The 17,909-nt window shown below is 33.5% G+C and overlaps 1 protein-coding gene and 1 long non-coding RNA gene across 2 annotated transcripts; one reads left to right on the top strand and one right to left on the bottom strand.

Annotated features, from left to right (window-relative positions):
- The first annotated feature begins 12,545 nt into the window (after positions 1 to 12,545).
- Positions 12,546 to 17,705, top strand: CCR1 (cinnamoyl coa reductase 1). The gene is made up of 5 exons (XM_086640650.1): positions 12,546 to 12,928; positions 13,066 to 13,220; positions 13,303 to 13,488; positions 14,410 to 14,762; positions 17,429 to 17,705. Exons 1-5 carry the CDS (start codon positions 12,769 to 12,771, stop codon positions 17,607 to 17,609), a joined length of 1,035 nt encoding a protein of 344 aa, XP_086496776.1. The 5' UTR covers positions 12,546 to 12,768; the 3' UTR covers positions 17,610 to 17,705.
- On the bottom strand, positions 15,631 to 17,845 carry LOC147540072 (uncharacterized). Its single transcript, XR_015225251.1, has 2 exons — positions 16,716 to 17,845; positions 15,631 to 16,667 (listed from the first exon to the last, which is right to left on the bottom strand). It is a non-coding gene; the product is annotated as an uncharacterized LOC147540072 (long non-coding RNA).
- Between the last annotated feature and the right edge of the window lie 64 nt (positions 17,846 to 17,909).

Here is a 17,909-nt window from a genome sequence, read left to right as displayed (position 1 = left end):
GTTACTAGTGTTAACATATCCATTTATAATGTCGGATGTAGAGAGAGAGTCGGTGAGGCAGTGGGATTAGAGTTTTCTGACTATATAAACTAAACCCTAAGGACATATCAGTAGCACAATCTCACGAAATCTCTTGTGTAAACTTGTTTGCTTATTATAGTAGAAATCATCGCGCCGTTGTCGCCGTGAAGTAGGTCTCACCAACCGAACCACGTATATCTCTGTGTTTTGTTCTTGATTGTTCTTTATTTTTCGTTGCTTCTCTTGGATTACTCGTATTTATCACATTAAACCCCATTCGGTCATAACAGTGATGCATATAAATATATCTCAAATGGATATAATGCAAGATAATATAGATTAACTTTAGAACATGGTAATATTAAAGTTCATTACTAATTTTTTTCACCCGTCTCAACATTCATTTTTGCTAAAATTGAGGAGCTTTGGGAGAGTTTATGTGTCTCGGCAAAATCTTGTTGTAAATTATAGTTTTTTTTTATGAAATTTGTAAATCATAGTTATCCTATGTTTTGTTTAAACAACATTTGTCTTTAAATGAAAAATGTCACAGGTGAAAAATTTGCAATTATAATAATAACCACAAACTACTAGTGTACTGGTTAAACCATTTGTAATTGTCTATCAAACATAAAAAAATTATATTTTTTGTTGAAAACGAAAAAGTTATAGTTACGTCTCCGTTCAGTTTTAATGTGGTTGTTGGTGAATGTTCTAAGTCAACACATCAATAAATGTTTATAGGGTGTATTTTATTATTTGTTCCTTAAAATTATAATAAAGAAGAAAAGATAGGAGGAGATAACATGAGATGTGCATCCAATCTAACTTTTTTTTCTTAGTAGTGTCGTGTATATGTCTTTCATTTTTGTAAGTATTTAAGTATGTGTCATATCTTAACAAAAAAAAGTATGTGTTATGACTAAGTGAAGATAGAACAACAAATGGGGTTTCCTCTGACTCTGCTGAAAACCATCTAAATTAATGTAACTATAATATGGGTCCCAGTATAGGAATCATGATGTTTCATGAAATCAAGATAGAACTCATTTCTTTGCAACAAAATATAAAAGACATAATTCTCATTTCATGCTATATTTCAATCCTTTCGATCCTCACATATTTGTGGAGTTTGACAAATTGTACATGACAAAATAGTTTGATATAATGAATAATTAGTTTTTCAAGTGGTCTAATGGGTTAACATAAACTCTAAAATTCTGGAGGTCTCAAGTTCGATTTTCGGAGGAGGTGGTTTCCATGATTTATTGAACTTGGGTTATTAAGGTATAAATAATGTTGTTGGGCTTTAGGTCATAGTTTAGTTGGGCTATAGGTTCATTCTTTTGTAAAAGTTTGAATTCGACAATTTCGTGCTTATCACATCTTTGATGTATCAATGCTAATGTAATGACTATCGTAGATCGTAGTCAATTTAAAAAAAAAAAACAATAGTTGATATAGGACATGTTTATTTTTTTTTATTGATTTGGGCATTCGGAAAGATAATGCTAGAAAAAACTACAAAGTGAAAGCCAAATACACTTCAGACTTACAAGAAATTAATATCCTCCAATTTCGATTCAACTATCTCTCTCGAGAGAGATTCACTTTCGATAGACGCAAGATTTCCTATTTAGATCTAGGTTAAATCTGTTTTCACAACATCTTCTATCCTTTTCCATACGAAAATAAATTATTGATAATGAACTATGAAACTGTATCGATTGGCCTAGTAAGTACAAAAGTATTAATGTAGAAAAGAAATAGTTTTTATTAATTAGTATGACAGGATATAAACTAAAGAATAACTACTACGGTCGTATAAATTTGACGCTTACTTTTGTGTTAATGAATAATATAATTTTTATTGATATGTGTTGCTTGATTACTATAGATCTGCAATAACATATCTCTATTTTTAATATCGCCACACGATCCTAAGTTATACAATCATTATTTTTAATGGATGAGGATTTGTCATATATATCAATAGTAATTACAACAACGTGAAGGCCTTTAAAAGTGAAGATTTGAATGATCATTTAGTAAACAAAAGATGGTAGTTGGAGTTGTTTAAATGGGTTTTATTTTGGCAATGAATTAAAAACCTTAGGAGATGCGTATGGTGAAGTTCTTGTAGTGTGTTGTGTGAGTCATTGAGCATGAAAGTATTAAAAACTAATTCTTTTATTTGGTTCAATCCCCAGCGCATCGCGACAAGCGTATTTAAAGAGTAATAATTTACTTGGTCTGAACTTCAACTATTTTTCATGTATCACATTTTAATGCAACATAACATGATCTATGATCTCCTCATCATTACAGTTCACACAGGAGTAATTATTACCGATGAATCAACAAAATTCATGTATCACATTTTAATACACCAATGGAAATCCCTTGAGGAAGAAACTATTAATCTGTATGCTAAAATTCTTTGGTTTCTGTGGAAAGCCATATGTGAAAACTGCTTTACGACGAATAAACAAAATTCAATGCAAATGATAGAAAGGATAAACAATACCACTACTACTCCTCTCAGAACTGAGAATAGCACTACCACGAAGGGTCAAGAACAAACGGTTATTCAAACATGGAGACCTCCATCGACACCTTATATTAAAATCAATGTAGATGCCTCTTTTGTTAATTTACATGAGCAGGCAGGAATCGGTTACATTGTGCGAGATGCAGAAGCCAACTTTATAATGGCGGTAGCAGATAGTGTACGAGGGCAAAATGCTGAAGAATGTGAAAGTTTAGCGGTATTATATGGACTACTTAGCGCGATGCAAATGCAACTATCTTTTGTGCATTTAGAAAGTGATAATAAAGCAATAATCCAAGCTCTCAATGGTGAGGAAGGATGTATTCAATGGCAATCTCAAAGTATCATCCGACAGATCAAAGACATCAAGGAAAATTTTTCAGGAATTATATTCTCTCGTGTGTCTAGGAATGGTAATAATTATGCAGATGCGTTAGCCAAATGGGGGCGTGCTCACGGGTGTAAGAAACTTTGGAGTGATGTTGTCTCTTTTTTTTCGGATTTCTAGTTGGTATGTAATAGACGCTTGGTTTTAATGGTAATTTCCTTCATCAAAAAAAAAATGTATCACATTTTAAGATCTCTCAGAGTCACTGGAATTTACACTCAAAAAAATGAAAAATTTAGTCGGAGCTCTTTATAAATTATTAGTTTTGGCGAAATTGTATCATTTAATATTTTTTTTCTAGCCTTCAACGCCTTGAGTATTTTTGTAATCTGCAACAGCTTGCAAGAAATTTATAAAAGCTTGCCACCAGTGAGGTTTGCAACAACTTGCAAAACAATATTAAATGTTTAACACACAAATGTTCTATGTCGATTAGTGGAAATGCAAGTAAAACAAACTCACTAGTGATAAAAGAGTTCCATATTCTAGCAAATACTACCCGAGAATGAGAAAATCATACATAAACAAGATGAAGTCTCATGAAAAAAATGAACTATTTGGGTCTCTCTACTCAGTGATAATTAGTTTTGAGATAGATATTCGTGATCTTTGTATCACTGCAAAATCCCGTTCTCACGTGACAATCTCTATTTGTTGTTATGTTTAACTTCACTTAACGAAACAATTCGTGTTAGAAAGACCGATCCATATGCATATGTTTTATATGAGTGATACCCCGACATTTGACGGTATTACAGGAAGCGAACCCCCAACCTCCTTGGGAGAGCAGAGCCAGTTCCACATCCAATTGATACTGGACTAGAAGCAACGAAGGTCTTGGCCCTTACCTTAAAGGGCTTTTTTACTTTATCTCGAGCTAGTTGCTTCCAATAAGTAAGAGCTTGGGTATTGCCATCTAAAATGAATATCCTAATCGATACAGAAAATTAGACATTGAGAAAGCTTTCGACAGTGTGAATTGGGATTCTCTTTTGCAGATCATGAAAGGTATGAACTTTGGATGGCGTTGGTGTCGGTAGATCAAGAAGATGACCTCTTCTCCTCACTTTTCAATCTTGATAAATGGCAAGGCAGAAGGCTTCTTCAAAAACTCTAGAGGGTTGCGCCAAGGTGACCCTTTATCACCTTTTCTATTTCTCATTGTTGGAGAGGTTTTTGCAAAGCTTATGCACTCAGCTTCATTAGATAAGAAGATTCAAGGATTTAAAGTTTCAAATACAGGGAAAGAATATACTCATCTACAATTCGCAGATGACACCATTATTTTTATGGAGGCAAACATGGAGCAACTCGATCATCTTATCAGTGTTCTTAATTCTTTCGAAGAATACACTGGTTTAAAAGTCAATAAACACAAATGTCAGCTGATTGGCATTGGTATCGAAGAGCATATCACTCTACAGGCAGCGGATAAGTTAGGCTTCTCGATTGGTTCTTTGCCCCTTTCTTACCTTGGCATGCCTTTGGGTCAGTCCCCGAAGACTTTACCATTCTGGAATCCTATTATTGAACGAATTGCGAAGAAGCTTGCTCCTTGGAAGCGGAGATTTCTTTCCAAAAGCGGTAGAATCGTCCTCATAAACTCTATTCTTTCAGCTATGCCGCTTTACTTACTTTTTATCTTCTTAATTCCCGGCAAGGTAGCGAAAAAGATCGAAAAAATCTTCAGAGATTTTTTATGGGGTGATTCTAATTCTAAAAGGAAGCTTCATTGGGTTTCTTGGCACAAGATTACAAAGCCTCTTTGCCATGGAGGCCTCGGAATAAGAAGATTAAAAGAAGCTAACTTATCTCTCTTGGCCAAATGGACTTGGAGGTACGGGAATGAGCCGGACGCTCTTTGGACAAATATGATTAGGGAGAAATATAAGGGCAACAAAAAGTGGTGGTTTCCAAAAGAGATGAGTGTGCATAAAGTGGGTGGTCCATGGAAACAAATTCAAGCCTTCTCTAAGTCAGTTAAAGCAGGTACATGTGTTACTATTAACAGAGGATCAAAAACTTCATTTTGGGAGGATGCTTGGGCAGGATCAACTCCGCTAAAAGATGATTTCAAAAGTATTTGGAAATTCTCTAAGACTAAAGATGCCTCTGTCGAAGAAGTGATAAACGGTAACTTCTCTTCTCATAATTGGGATTTAAATCTTTCAAGAACCTGTTCCGCAGCAGAAGCAATGAAGGCAACAGACCTGCTGCTTAAACTCTCTAGTGCCTCTCTTATGGATACTCAAACTTCTCCCACCATATCGTGGACTCCAAGCAAAAATGGTGAGTTTTCCGTCTCCTCTTTTTATCACCATCATTTAAATTTCTTCTCAACCAAGAACAAAGCCAACATCCAGAGAGACTTTCCGAGTAAGAATATATGGAATAACATCATTCCTCCGAAGATCTCTTTTGTTCTATGGGCTTTGTATCTCCAAGCTCTTCCTACTCTTGATACTCTTAAGCGAAGAGGTTTCATCTTCCCAAATAGGTGTGCTCTTTGTAACCATGAAGAAGAGACTCTTGATCATTTGTTCTTTTCGTGTTCCTTCTCAAATCAGATTTGGAACTCGCTTACCCCATCTTTTATCAAGCTCTCAAATTTGTCAAATCGTTTCAAGGACTTAGTCGACTCAAATACTCTCCCAAAGTCGCTTGATAGGAAAAAATTCTTGAGATATGGAGTCCCTTATGCTATAATTTGGAGCTTATGGGAAGAGAGAAACACAAGGATCTTCGAAGAAAAATGTAAATCGGTAGAAAATCTTATAATTTCGATCAAAGCTCTCCTTTTTTACTGGTCTACAAACCAAGAATGGAAGTCCACCACCACCTTTTCAAAATTAGTAATGCTCTAATTAGCATGTAATCTTTTTCTTTTTTTCTTGTTTTCTCTTTGTAGTTGCAACCTTTGCAATTAATGAAATCTATTTTACCCTCTTCAAAAAAATAAAAATAAATCAACATACAAAAAGTTGAGCGAAAGTCTAATTTTTTAATTTTTTTAGTTAAAAAGATAAGTTATATTTTGTTTGGTTAAAACCCACACATTATGTTTTGTACTTTGGTTTTGTTGATGTTAGATTGCCTTCGGTTTTGACAAAGGAAAAACTGACTCTAAAACATAAATAAACTAATGGTGTGTTTGGATGGCGGAATCATGAATCCGCGGATTCATGAGTCCTTGGGATTCATGATTCCACGGATTCATGAATCCTAGTAATATTTTTTGGCTTGTTTGGCAACTAAGAATCCTATGATTTATTATTATTTGAGTATTTTTAAAAAACTTTAGAAAAAATATGATTTTTGAAAAAAATAATGATTTTGAAAATAAATAATGATTTTGTAGAAAGAAATATTTTTTTGTTGATTTTAAGTTTGAAATTTAGGTTCATTAATCCAAAATCCTAGCAAATCCTAGGGGGTAAGGTGGGATTTTGGTCCAATACAATTTTTGGAATTAGGAATCCTTAGGATTCAAGAGTCCTAGGATTCTTGGTAGCCAAACAGACCAAGGATTCATGATTCCTACCAAATCCCACTTTTGATAGGAATCCTACTTAGGAATCCTGCAACCAAACACACCATAACAGTTTTTACTATCTTGCGTTTTATTAACATTAATATTTTAGACTTTTTAACAAGGGTTCTTATGAAAAGACAACAGAAAAAGAAAAGAAGAAACCAAAGGTAAAAGTTTTCCCATGGGAAATTATGAGTTGGGAGCATGGGTACTGACTAAGTTGTATATCACTTTTCAAACAAACCATAACATCTATTCCAAAACAGTATTGTTCAAATGTTTTCTTCTTTACAAGATTCATATCAGTGTTTTAGGTATGACATTAGCATGTCGTCTAGCTTATGCACAATAGGGCTGAGGGCTCTTACACTGGAATGGTTGGTATTGACACAAAAGGACCCTTCTTGTGTCTATGTGATGAACAATAAACTTCATTAATAATTGGAGACAATTAAGACTTCACATATATAGAGTGAGGAAGAACATAAGGAGAGTATATTTTTACCCGACAAAAAGTCACTCGAACCGCACTAAATGTCCAAATATTACACATGAAGTAGGCATGACATCATGATTCTTGCCTTCTTTGGGTTGTTTGGGAAGTTTTTTGTCGGGCTAAATAGTATTTTCAAAACATAACATATCTACTGTTATTTGTATGTTTCCGATACTAAAACTCCGTTCTAGGTGGTGCTTGTTTTGTTTCCCAAGTCATGTAGAAAACACCCTTTGAAATCTGATTTGACTGAAATAGTGTTTCAGAAAAATTATTGTTGTGTTATTCGTAATATCTGACTCAAAGAAATGACTTATTTTATTAAAATAAGTCTAAATTGAAAATATATAATTTTAAATAAACTCAAATTACTAGTTACCATGGCTAGAACAAGTATAGTTGGACATTCCAGGTTTAGACAAATTAGACACAAACAAGCCAGGCTTATATATGTCACATTTAGAGAACTCAAATAAAACAAACACTAAAGTACAATTGGGGAATAAGTTACAATTATAAGATACCACACATTCACATCTTAGTAGGTTTATTTGTTAATTATGTACTAAAGAATTGATGATATAGATTCATAGAAGAAACCATCTATAATTAGTAAATGTTGTCATAATAATCTAATTGACTACTCCTTGCTATGAAATCACTCAACTTTAAATTGTACTTCCATTATTGTCTAAAGTACTTGATATTCAACAATTATAAGTAGAAGTCATAGCAAATTATCATATAAAATAACCCCCTACAATTTATACTTCCAAAATAATTAACAATAGAATGACATAGAAGGCTAAAATAATGTCTTGTATCTATGAATGTTAAGGTTGTAGGATTCCAATTCTTTTTGTACAAAGGATTCTATGAGAAAGAGGGTTGATAATGCTAACAACAACCACCACGTTACTCATATCGTTTGGTTCATGAGCCTTTTGCGCGCTAGACTTAAAAGGAGGGCAGTCTCTACCTTGCTAGTTTTGTGGGTATCACTCGGCTAGTCCGATCCACCTAGAGCAAGGGATCCGGCTTAGTAATTTCCGAGTAGGGCCTAAAGAACTCCATTGGAAATATGAAACACTTCCTTCTACAAGAGGTTGATAAACAAGAAGAAACGAAATGGAACACAGGCCCAAGTATTGATATTCTATAGGCACTCCCTGTCTGTCGTTAGTAGAGTCTTAGGAGCTCAAATTCCATAAAGAAAGGTCTATAAGTACCCAGCATAGTTGATATAGAGGCCATTTTACAGCCAAAATTTTAGGAGGCCTTGTGCGGAAATTAGACGCCTACAACAATTGTGATCGGTGCCTAGTGAAGTGCGCACGCACCTCACGTCTGTCCCCACGTGGCAAGCCCAAGGTGCTGGGATGTGCCTGTACCAAATTAGCGTGCCTGTTAAATTTCTTTTCTAATGAGTCTACAAAGTTGTATAAGTTACCTGAGTAGTTTAAAGGCACAAGTATAACCTGAGACTTTTATTCTCTACCGGACCCCTGTGGGACGGAAAAATCAAACAAATCCATCGACTAAAATAAATTCTTTCACTTTCAAGGAAATAAATAGTCAAAGTCTCTTCCCCGGGCGTGATAATTCGGCCAAAATGTCAAAACTCACTTAAAAGATGGAGAAACTTCACCATAAGGGGTGTCTATTCAACTCTAAATTTTGTGTCCTTGAGAATTAGAAAATGTCTCACCATAGGAGCCCTTCTTCATTCTAGAACCTTGACCAATGTCAATAGCAGCCGGATAAATTCTTTGAGAGTGGTTAAAGAAGATCGAGAAAAAGATAGTAAAATTATAAAAATTGTTATAAAGGGGAAAAGGGTAAAGGGCAAGGAAAAGCTAGATCTTAGTATTTCAAACATGAGATCTACCTTCCTTCCTAGTAGAATGGGGTTTTTAGGATAAAGTTTTAAATGAGGTTTTCGAAGAAGGTAAGAAGTTCCCGAAATGTATTACGAAAATGTAATCACTTTTAATGGAGTACCACTTTATAAAAAAAAAAGAAACTAATTGTCTTTAGGAACAAGCTTGTTATTGGGAAGGAGAACTTATGAAGTTTCTAAAATGATTTAGTTGCTTGTAAGAAATAATTTATGCAAAACTAGAAAATGACAATTATTAGCACCGGTTAGAGCTGTTCAACTTTGAAGGGTTCTAGCAGAATCCTACTTTTTTTTTTTTTATGACATTTTCTAATGGATAGTATTTTCTTCTAATCCTAGCTATTATCCTTTACCTACTTTTGGTAATTCTTTTTTTAATTTATCATTTATGTTGTAGTTTATGATTTTGTGGAACCCACAAATCGTTGGTGTAGTAGCTTCCAAAATAATGATATATCAGTTTATACTTTATTTTTATTTGTAATAGAAAAATAATTTAATATCAAATTTGGTTTTGTTTTTTGTTGAAGAAAAGACGAGCTAAACAATTCTCTGAAACTCCGAAGCATCCTTCCAGATGCGATTGCTATTATGCCTTCTGCTCCATTTGGCTAAAACGTCTGGCTGGTTGTTGTTGAGCTTAGAAGTGTAGGAAAATATGATTCCGTTGAATGACGTTTTGAGATGGTTGATTGCCTCGATGTGTTTCTTCGACTGCCACTGCAGTTGTTGTTTGTTGTTACGAATGTGATTTATCACGATTTGGCTGTCGCTTTCAAATTTGATTTTGTCCTATTCAAAATACTAATTTTAGGGAAAAGTTTATTTCAAACTCATAAATGCCTCGAATATATTCTCTATGCAGAAGATCTACCAACGGGAACCAACATTTGTTCGTCCATCTTTTCTCTGCATGATAGCACGAAAAATTGGCGCACAAAAGTAAAAGATACAAATATTTGGAAAGTATGACAGTCAGGGGTTGTAATGGGTATATCAATTACACAGAATAAAACCACAACAATATATGTCGGTTATGGACTCTCATTTGCATATCCTATAAAAACCGATAAGATTTTAATACTAATTGGTTATATTTGATGGGTACTCTACACGACTTTAATACGCAATTAATTGATTCTTTCACAAATTTAAAGGTTTCCATTACTTATTCCACGTTAATTATATTCTAATCATGTCATTTGAGTTTTTCACTTAAATATATCATTCTCAATTGATAATCAAAATATACTTATAACAAATTTTACGACAACTTAAAATATGTAATAATAAGATTTGTTGTAAATATTAATAATTCGTTCATGTATCTCTTACTAACTAGATTCTACAAATAAATATTTAATTTTTTGAGTGAAGTATAAAATTTGTGATAAAAATGATACCACATTATTTTTTAATCGTAACGTACTATTCGGGAAACCAAAATGGTTCAGAAACGAAACTATTATGATTTGTTGTGAAAAACAAAATATAATATTCGTTATAATGTATTATGGACATTCACAATACATTACAAGTGTTCGTAAAAGAAGAAAATTCATAATGCTTTATGAACAATCATACTTTATTATAAAAATTTACGAGATTTCACGACATATTTATAATATACGAAAGGGTATTTTGGTTGGAAAAAAAAATCTGAGCTCCAGCCACTTATAATACTTTATCGAATTTTTGAGCGTATAGATCAAAAAACGGGTCCTAATAACAGTTTTAGTCCTCTCTAATCCCATAAAGTGATAAAGGGTTTAAAAATCAAAATATTAATTTAAATGGATATCTAATCCATTTGTATGCATCTAGAGAGAAAACACAGATTCCTAGAATACATAATAAATCTTAATACCTAAACTAACCTCCTTATATATAAAAACAGATTTACCTTCAAAATTCCTAAATATCTTTTTTCCATTTTTATCTCCCACATTCTCTCTCCAATCACGTTTCTAATCAAAGTAACCTCTATCTTAATTATCTTCAGTAATCGAAACCTGTTTATTTTCTCTCTCTCTCTCTAAATCTGAATCATCTGATAATCCTCCATTAAACTCAGAAAGCTTGTTTCATCTTCATTAGAGCAGTTGTAAACACCTTCATCGTTTATCAGGTTTTACACATTTCGGAAGTCTTTGTTCGTACCATTGAAACAGATTCTGAATCAAATTTAATATTGCTTTTCAGGTTATTGAATCAGATTATATCTCTCTCTAAAGTTAAAAATATATGATTATTATTATGATCTCAAAGATTTTTTTACTATTTCATTAACTTTGGATGGGCACCATATCTGAACAAGATAAGATTTTGTATGTTTTTTTTAACAGAATGTAAACGATGCGTAGTTTAATAGAAATCATGTGTAATTTATTGAACATGACGCATATACATTTGATAAATTACGTTGTATACATGACAAATGATGGTTGCCTCGTCGTAAGTAACACATAATTTACGAACATGTTTCATAATTTTGTATTCGATGTGTGGTTATGTATGAGTAAAAACGAAAACGAATGCTGCTGTAATGTTCCCAGAAAAATATAATTTTTCCAAATCTGAAAGTTAAGTGAGAGAAAGTGATAAATATGTTTTGTATATTAACCCCCAAATCACGCTTAATTGATCCCAGAAAATATTCTCTTTCCAAATCTGAAAGTTAAGTGAGAGAAAATTGATTTAAATCGAAAGAAAAATTACATAGTAAGAGAGAGAAAATTGATTTGGTTTCCAAATCTGTAAAGAGAGACTAGTTTCCAAATCTGTAAAGAGAGAGAACATTGATTTGGTTAGGTTTTTTGTTTTGAATTGATTTGAGAATAGATTTGCTTTCCAAAATGGTTTAGAGAAAAATCAATTTTGGGTTTATACCGTTAGCTGCTTTAAAACTCCCAAATCACACCCACATTAGAAACTTTCCAGATTCACCCCGGAAAATTAAAAATCTCGTGATTTTTATAGGAGGGACATGGACGGTAGTTATTTCATAAAGAATGGGTTATTATTTCTATAATGCAAAAGGAGTAAATATCCATATTTTGGGAAGATTGGATCATTAATTTTTTTTTTTTTGAACATTATTTTGGTCTATATACCCATGGACCTTACTTTATCTTCCTATACTTGGCATAAACTGAGATTTGTTCAAAAAATGGTAAAACTTTGGCCGAGATAGGATTAATTGCCCATTATATTAAGGGTTATTTCCTAAATGGCCCCCCAACTTTGTGACCAGCTTCCTGCCTGGCCCCTACTTTAACAATAATTCCCGTATGGCCTCTTTTTTCCGTTATCTTTAACATTCCGTTACTCTCTCTCCTCCATCTCATTTTCTCTCTTTGCCACATCATTTGAGCAAACCACATTATTTGAGCAAGCCACATCATCGTCTTCACTAGCAGGGTCGCCAACCGGCCAAATTTCCCGCCGGCGACCTTCAAATTTTCTTTTCTCTCTCTCTAATTTTTTTTTTCAGCTTCCTGCCTGAGATGGAGGAGAGAGAGTAACGAAATGTTTAAGATAACGGAAAAAATGGGTCATACGAAAATTATTGCTAAAGTAGGAGGCCAGTCAGGAAGCTAGTCACAAAGTTGGGAAATAACCCTTTAATTAAATAAATTCTAGGACCTTTTTTTTTTTTTTTTTCTATTTAACCAAGAAGGATGAAGACTTAACCATGGTTAGGTAAAATGTCGTAAGACAAGTTGTTGCCTATAAAAACCAATTATCAATCCACCTTTCTCTTCAAACTATTATTTCTCATTTGCTTTTGTAGTTTTGTTCCAATCATTTCCTCTCCTCGTCGTCCTTCTCCCCGTGAAGATTCAGATTTTTCGTAAATCTTCGCCGGAAACCACCGAGAATGCTTATAGACGACTTTTCACTATCTGCTACTGAAAATGTTCCCGGTGCCGTTCCCGGTACTGTATGTGTTACCGGCGCCGGAGGTTTTGTTGCTTCTTGGCTTGTCAAAATCTTATTAGAGAAAGGTTATACTGTTCGAGGAACCGTCAGAAATCCAGGTAAAATCTCTCTCTCTCTCTAACTTCTTTATCTCTCTCTAACTTCTTTATCTCTCTCTAACTTCTTTATCTCTCTCTCTTGAATTATCAATTTTATCTCTCTAAGACTAAGATTTGATCGGAATTAACAAATCCAGATGATCCAAAGAATATGCATTTGAGAGAATTAGAAGGGGCAAAAGATAGATTGATATTGTGTAAAGCGGATCTTCTTGATTACGGTAGTCTTGTTGATGCCATTAATGGATGTGATGGTGTTTTTCATACTGCTTCTCCAGTAACTGATGATCCTGTAAGTTCCGATTTCTAGGGTTTCATTTTCTCTCACTCTCTCTCTCTCTAATTAGTTTCTCTCTCTCTCTCTCTCTCTGTAGGAACAAATGGTGGAACCAGCCGTGAATGGGACGACGAATGTGATAAACGCAGCGGCGGAAGCGAAAGTACGTCGTGTGGTTTTTACTTCATCACTTGGTGCTGTTTATATGGATCCAAATAGAAGTCCTGATGTGGTAGTTGATGAAACTTGCTGGAGTGATCTTGAATTTTGCAAGAATACTAAGGTTTGTTAAATTTTTCATTTCTACCCCCTTGTCATCATTTCTAAGTTAAAAATGAGGGCTTAAATTTGTGGGTCAAAAAAAGTCTTTGTGAGCCAACCAAAACCATGTCAACTCAAGGACATCGAAACATTGGGTAACTCGGCCTAAAGCCCAACGAGACTGTTCGCCTAAAACCCATTTAAATACTTATTCCCAAGCTCAATAATCCTGAAATTTGCACTTCTATGAGACGCACTACCAACTAGGCTACTAGTTTTTGGTTGAACTGAAATATGTATACATTTTATTTAGTACATAAAAGTATTAGGTTAAACAGTGGTCTCCGGAATAGAGCTCACGATCTCTTGTTATTTTGCAAAGATTCCCTATCACTACGCTACAATTCCTTGGGCTTTATGGTATGGCCTTATATGTTAAGGGGTCCCTCTAAAAAGTTACGAGTAAAGATGTAAAATTATACCCTTGAATTTGAGGTAAAAGATAAGGGTTGGGTTTGTAGTTTGGGGCCAATAGACTTTCATAAAAGAAAATAACAACTATATATAGAAATTATATTGCCATTTTTTTACTTCAACTACACAATCATAACTATAAATATAAAAAAAAAAATTATAAAGAAAAGAAAAATTACCTTTTTTTTTAATCATATAAGGATTTATTGTGGATACTAGCGCCTTTTGCCTAAAAACATCAATTGCCTTTTCTTTGTGCAAATCACTAGATCCCTTCATGTGTAATCAATTTTTGTGACCGAAAGCAAAAGTACTTCAAGTATTTATTTATTTTTTGTAAATAATGTCGTGTCTTGACCGAAAGCCACATTCGATTAGTACCAATGTGACCATTGGGATTCGAACTATTCGATTTTTATTGATGCATTGATTTGATGATTTAGGCTCAAATATTGCATTGATTATGCAGAATTGGTATTGCTATGGAAAAGCAGTGGCAGAGAAAGCAGCATGGGATGTATCAAAAGAAAAAGGGGTGGATCTAGTAGTTGTTAATCCTGTGTTGGTATTGGGTCCTCTTCTTCAGCCCACAATCAATGCTAGCACTGTTCACATCCTCAAGTACTTAACTGGTTCTGCTAAAACTTATGCAAATTCTGTTCAAGCTTATGTTCATGTCAAAGATGTTGCTTTAGCTCATATTCTTGTTTATGAAACTCCTTCCGCTTCCGGCCGATATTTATGTGGTGAGAGTGTACTTCACCGTGGCGATGTTGTTGAAATTCTCGCCAAGTTCTTCCCCGAATACCCGATTCCCACCAAGTAAGTTACTTTCGTCTTTCCTTGGTTATCTTATGTTTTCTAGTATTGAAAAGTCTTGTGATTTCTGTATTCTCTTTTCCCGTTTAGTAAAACTAGATTGACGGCCTACTTGACCCACTAATTAACCTTTTATATCGTCTCTGCGAACGATAGGTAATGATTAGGGGGACGATAACAAAGGTAGAGAATAAGATTAGTATAATACTATTGTGCTTTTATAATACTATTGTGCTTTTATACACGTAAATGCCATTTTATACTATAATCACTCTGACAATGAAATGCCACCTACAAATAATGACCAAAATTATGCTTACAAGGAATACTGATAAATTAGGATTAAAATGTAACCTTAATCCTAAAACCAAGCCTATTAAAACGATAAATTAGAACTTAAATGTTAAACTGTTCTAGGTTGAATTTTGGGTATTTTTAAGCCTAGAATTAGGCAATCTTGACTATTTTAGTCTTAGACTTGGCGTGTTAAGAAAAAACAAATTATTATCCGACTAATTTCTAAAGAAGTTTCATGACATTAGAATTTAGCGAGCCAACTCTTTTTCTTGTATAAATAAGCTTTTCCTTAAACACAATAATATAGTTATGACTCTTTTTCTTGATTTTTTGCAACAATTAGCGCTTGTTGGGTGAAGTAACACTTTCTAAGTTTCCTGAATATGGGTCTTGAAATTGTTCTGATGTGATTATCAACTCTCCAGTCTTTTATTAGCTCACCCACAATTTATAAATAGTTTATGTCTTAAAATTGTCATTTAAACATCACAAAATTGCAATGAATGGTTTTAGACATATAGGACATTGAAATAATTACGACAATTTTATACTTCCTATAGGGCAGCGGTTTCAATTAAAATTTTATTTTCTAGTAACCACAAAGGCACAAAGCATAAGATAATTAATAAAAAAAAAATGTCATGTTTTATTGGTCCAACCTTAGTTTTATACGGAGAATGTTGTATTAAGTAGGTAGGTCCCTATTACATATTATTCTTTCCAACTCAAATTGGAATCTTTCATTTATTATTGTATTTTGACCGGGAATAATATATTTAATGGGTCCTACTAATCCCCAATATTCTCGGATACTACTTTTCTAACGTGTGAACTCAAAACCATCTCACTATACGTAAGAAATTGAAGTGTAGTTACATTATATGTCTTTAAAACTAATGGGAATGCTAGAATGGCGAAGGATTTTGAAAGCAATCTCTTTTGTCAAAATCCTTTTGTGATTTTAGTATTTTCGTAAAACTAAAGTTCAACAACAAAAAATCTAATAAAATCATAATTCCAAATGAACCAAGCGTTATAGCTTAACTGGTGAGGTATTAGGTCGACTTTTCATTCTTGGGGTGAAAACTTCTTTTTTTTTTTTTGTTGAAAGGGTGAAAAGTTACTTGGTTGTAATTTTCAAGTTTAGATTTATAACATAAAAAACATGAAGGGGTAAAAATAAATAAAGTTCTTCATCAAAAAAAAAAAAAAAAAGTTAAAAAGAAGAGGCATCTTTTGAGTTCAACCATAAGGGGTGGAGCCCAAGAGATGATGATATAGACTTTTCTTTATATAATGGCAAACATGTATATATCATGGTAGTAGGTAAACCCAACACTCATTATCCTTCATATACATTTTCAAACACTTAGTGGTTGGTGCCTTGGTGGGCCTATAGAGTAAGAAACAAGAGAGGGAGAGGACAAGCATCTTTACCAATGGTGTTCTTTTAATGGCATTTTCTTTAAATTGGGTGACATAAAACACAATCATTTATGCATGAAACTAATTACTTTTACAAAAAAACACATAGCTCAACATCAATTATCTTTAAGTGGAGTGCTTTTAACATCTAATTAACTTGATTCCAAGGCTAACAATCATATGGGACTATCCTCAACAAAAAAAAAAAAAAAAAAAAAAACAATCATATGGGACTATAATCGCCAGGGTAGTAGGTAAACCTAACTCCCATCATATATAATATGTAATATATATTATTTGCAAGCACTTGGTGGTTGGTGGACCTTAAGAGTATGGGTAAAATTCTCAATCAACTTACATCCATTAGTTGTCTTTTGCCTTCTAGATTTCTCCTGCATATTATCTGAAGACCATTCCTTTTGTCTGAATCATCAATTACATAAAATGGTCAACTTATATTCTACATATGTCTTCCCTTCACTAGAACTCTATCATTATGTGATTGACAACAATGTCAAGGTGTTAGTTCAACTAAAAATGTTAGTTCGAATTAGTTTAAGTATTTGCTACCATATCTTTGGTGAGCTTGTCAGAATATAACACATAAGTATAACGTGTTTGACGATATTGTTGTCCTCGGTACGTATGTCATTTTTTTTAAATTGTAGGTTGGCAAAACAGGATATCGCCACTCTTTCTATTGTCAACATTTCTTTTTTGGAGTGATTACCAAGTTGATTTCTGCACTCTAGTTTTTATGCTTGCCAGACATAGATATGACCTTTATCCAAAAAAAAAAAAATAGTAAGGGGAATGTGAGAATAAGTTGGACGAAAGTACCCTCCCATCTATTTACAATTGATAAGTTGACATTTTCTGTTTTTCCAATCAAATATTTTTAAGAGTTGAGATTTGTTTTTGATCTCATGATGGTGAATGTTGTTTAGGTGTTCGGATCAAGTGAAGCCAAGGGCTAAACCATACAAGTTATCGAATCAGCGTCTGAAGGACTTGGGACTTGAATTCATACCAGCTAAACAGAGCCTATACGACACTGTGAAGAGCCTCCAGGAGAAAGGTCATCTTCCTCTTCCTACTCAACCCGAAGACCCTCTTCGAATCCTCTAAGCTTTGGTCTCTTATAATATTTCGATTATACATGTGGTTTTGGACTGCAATTTCGTATTATTAGAATCCTTCGTGGAAAAGTTTCAGCATTTTAAATATTCGTGTTGCCGCCTATACAGCCTTTTAACATAAAAATATTGCAAGTTGAAATCTCATGAAAGATATTAGGAGCTTACTAACTAATAATTATGTTATTTCAACAAAAAAAAACTAATAATTATGTCAAGTTGTCTTGATGCCTTCATAGTCTTGTTTAACAATTTCTAAAATTTGGATGTGTGAATGGAAGACATAAAGTTC

Source organism: Eschscholzia californica, unplaced genomic scaffold (genome assembly GCF_041429995.1).
Source record: "Eschscholzia californica isolate CP2 unplaced genomic scaffold, dmEscCali1.0.p SCAF_5, whole genome shotgun sequence".
Classification (NCBI taxonomy): Eukaryota; Viridiplantae; Streptophyta; class Magnoliopsida; order Ranunculales; family Papaveraceae; genus Eschscholzia; species Eschscholzia californica.
This window is presented reverse-complemented; position numbering and strand designations above follow the sequence as displayed.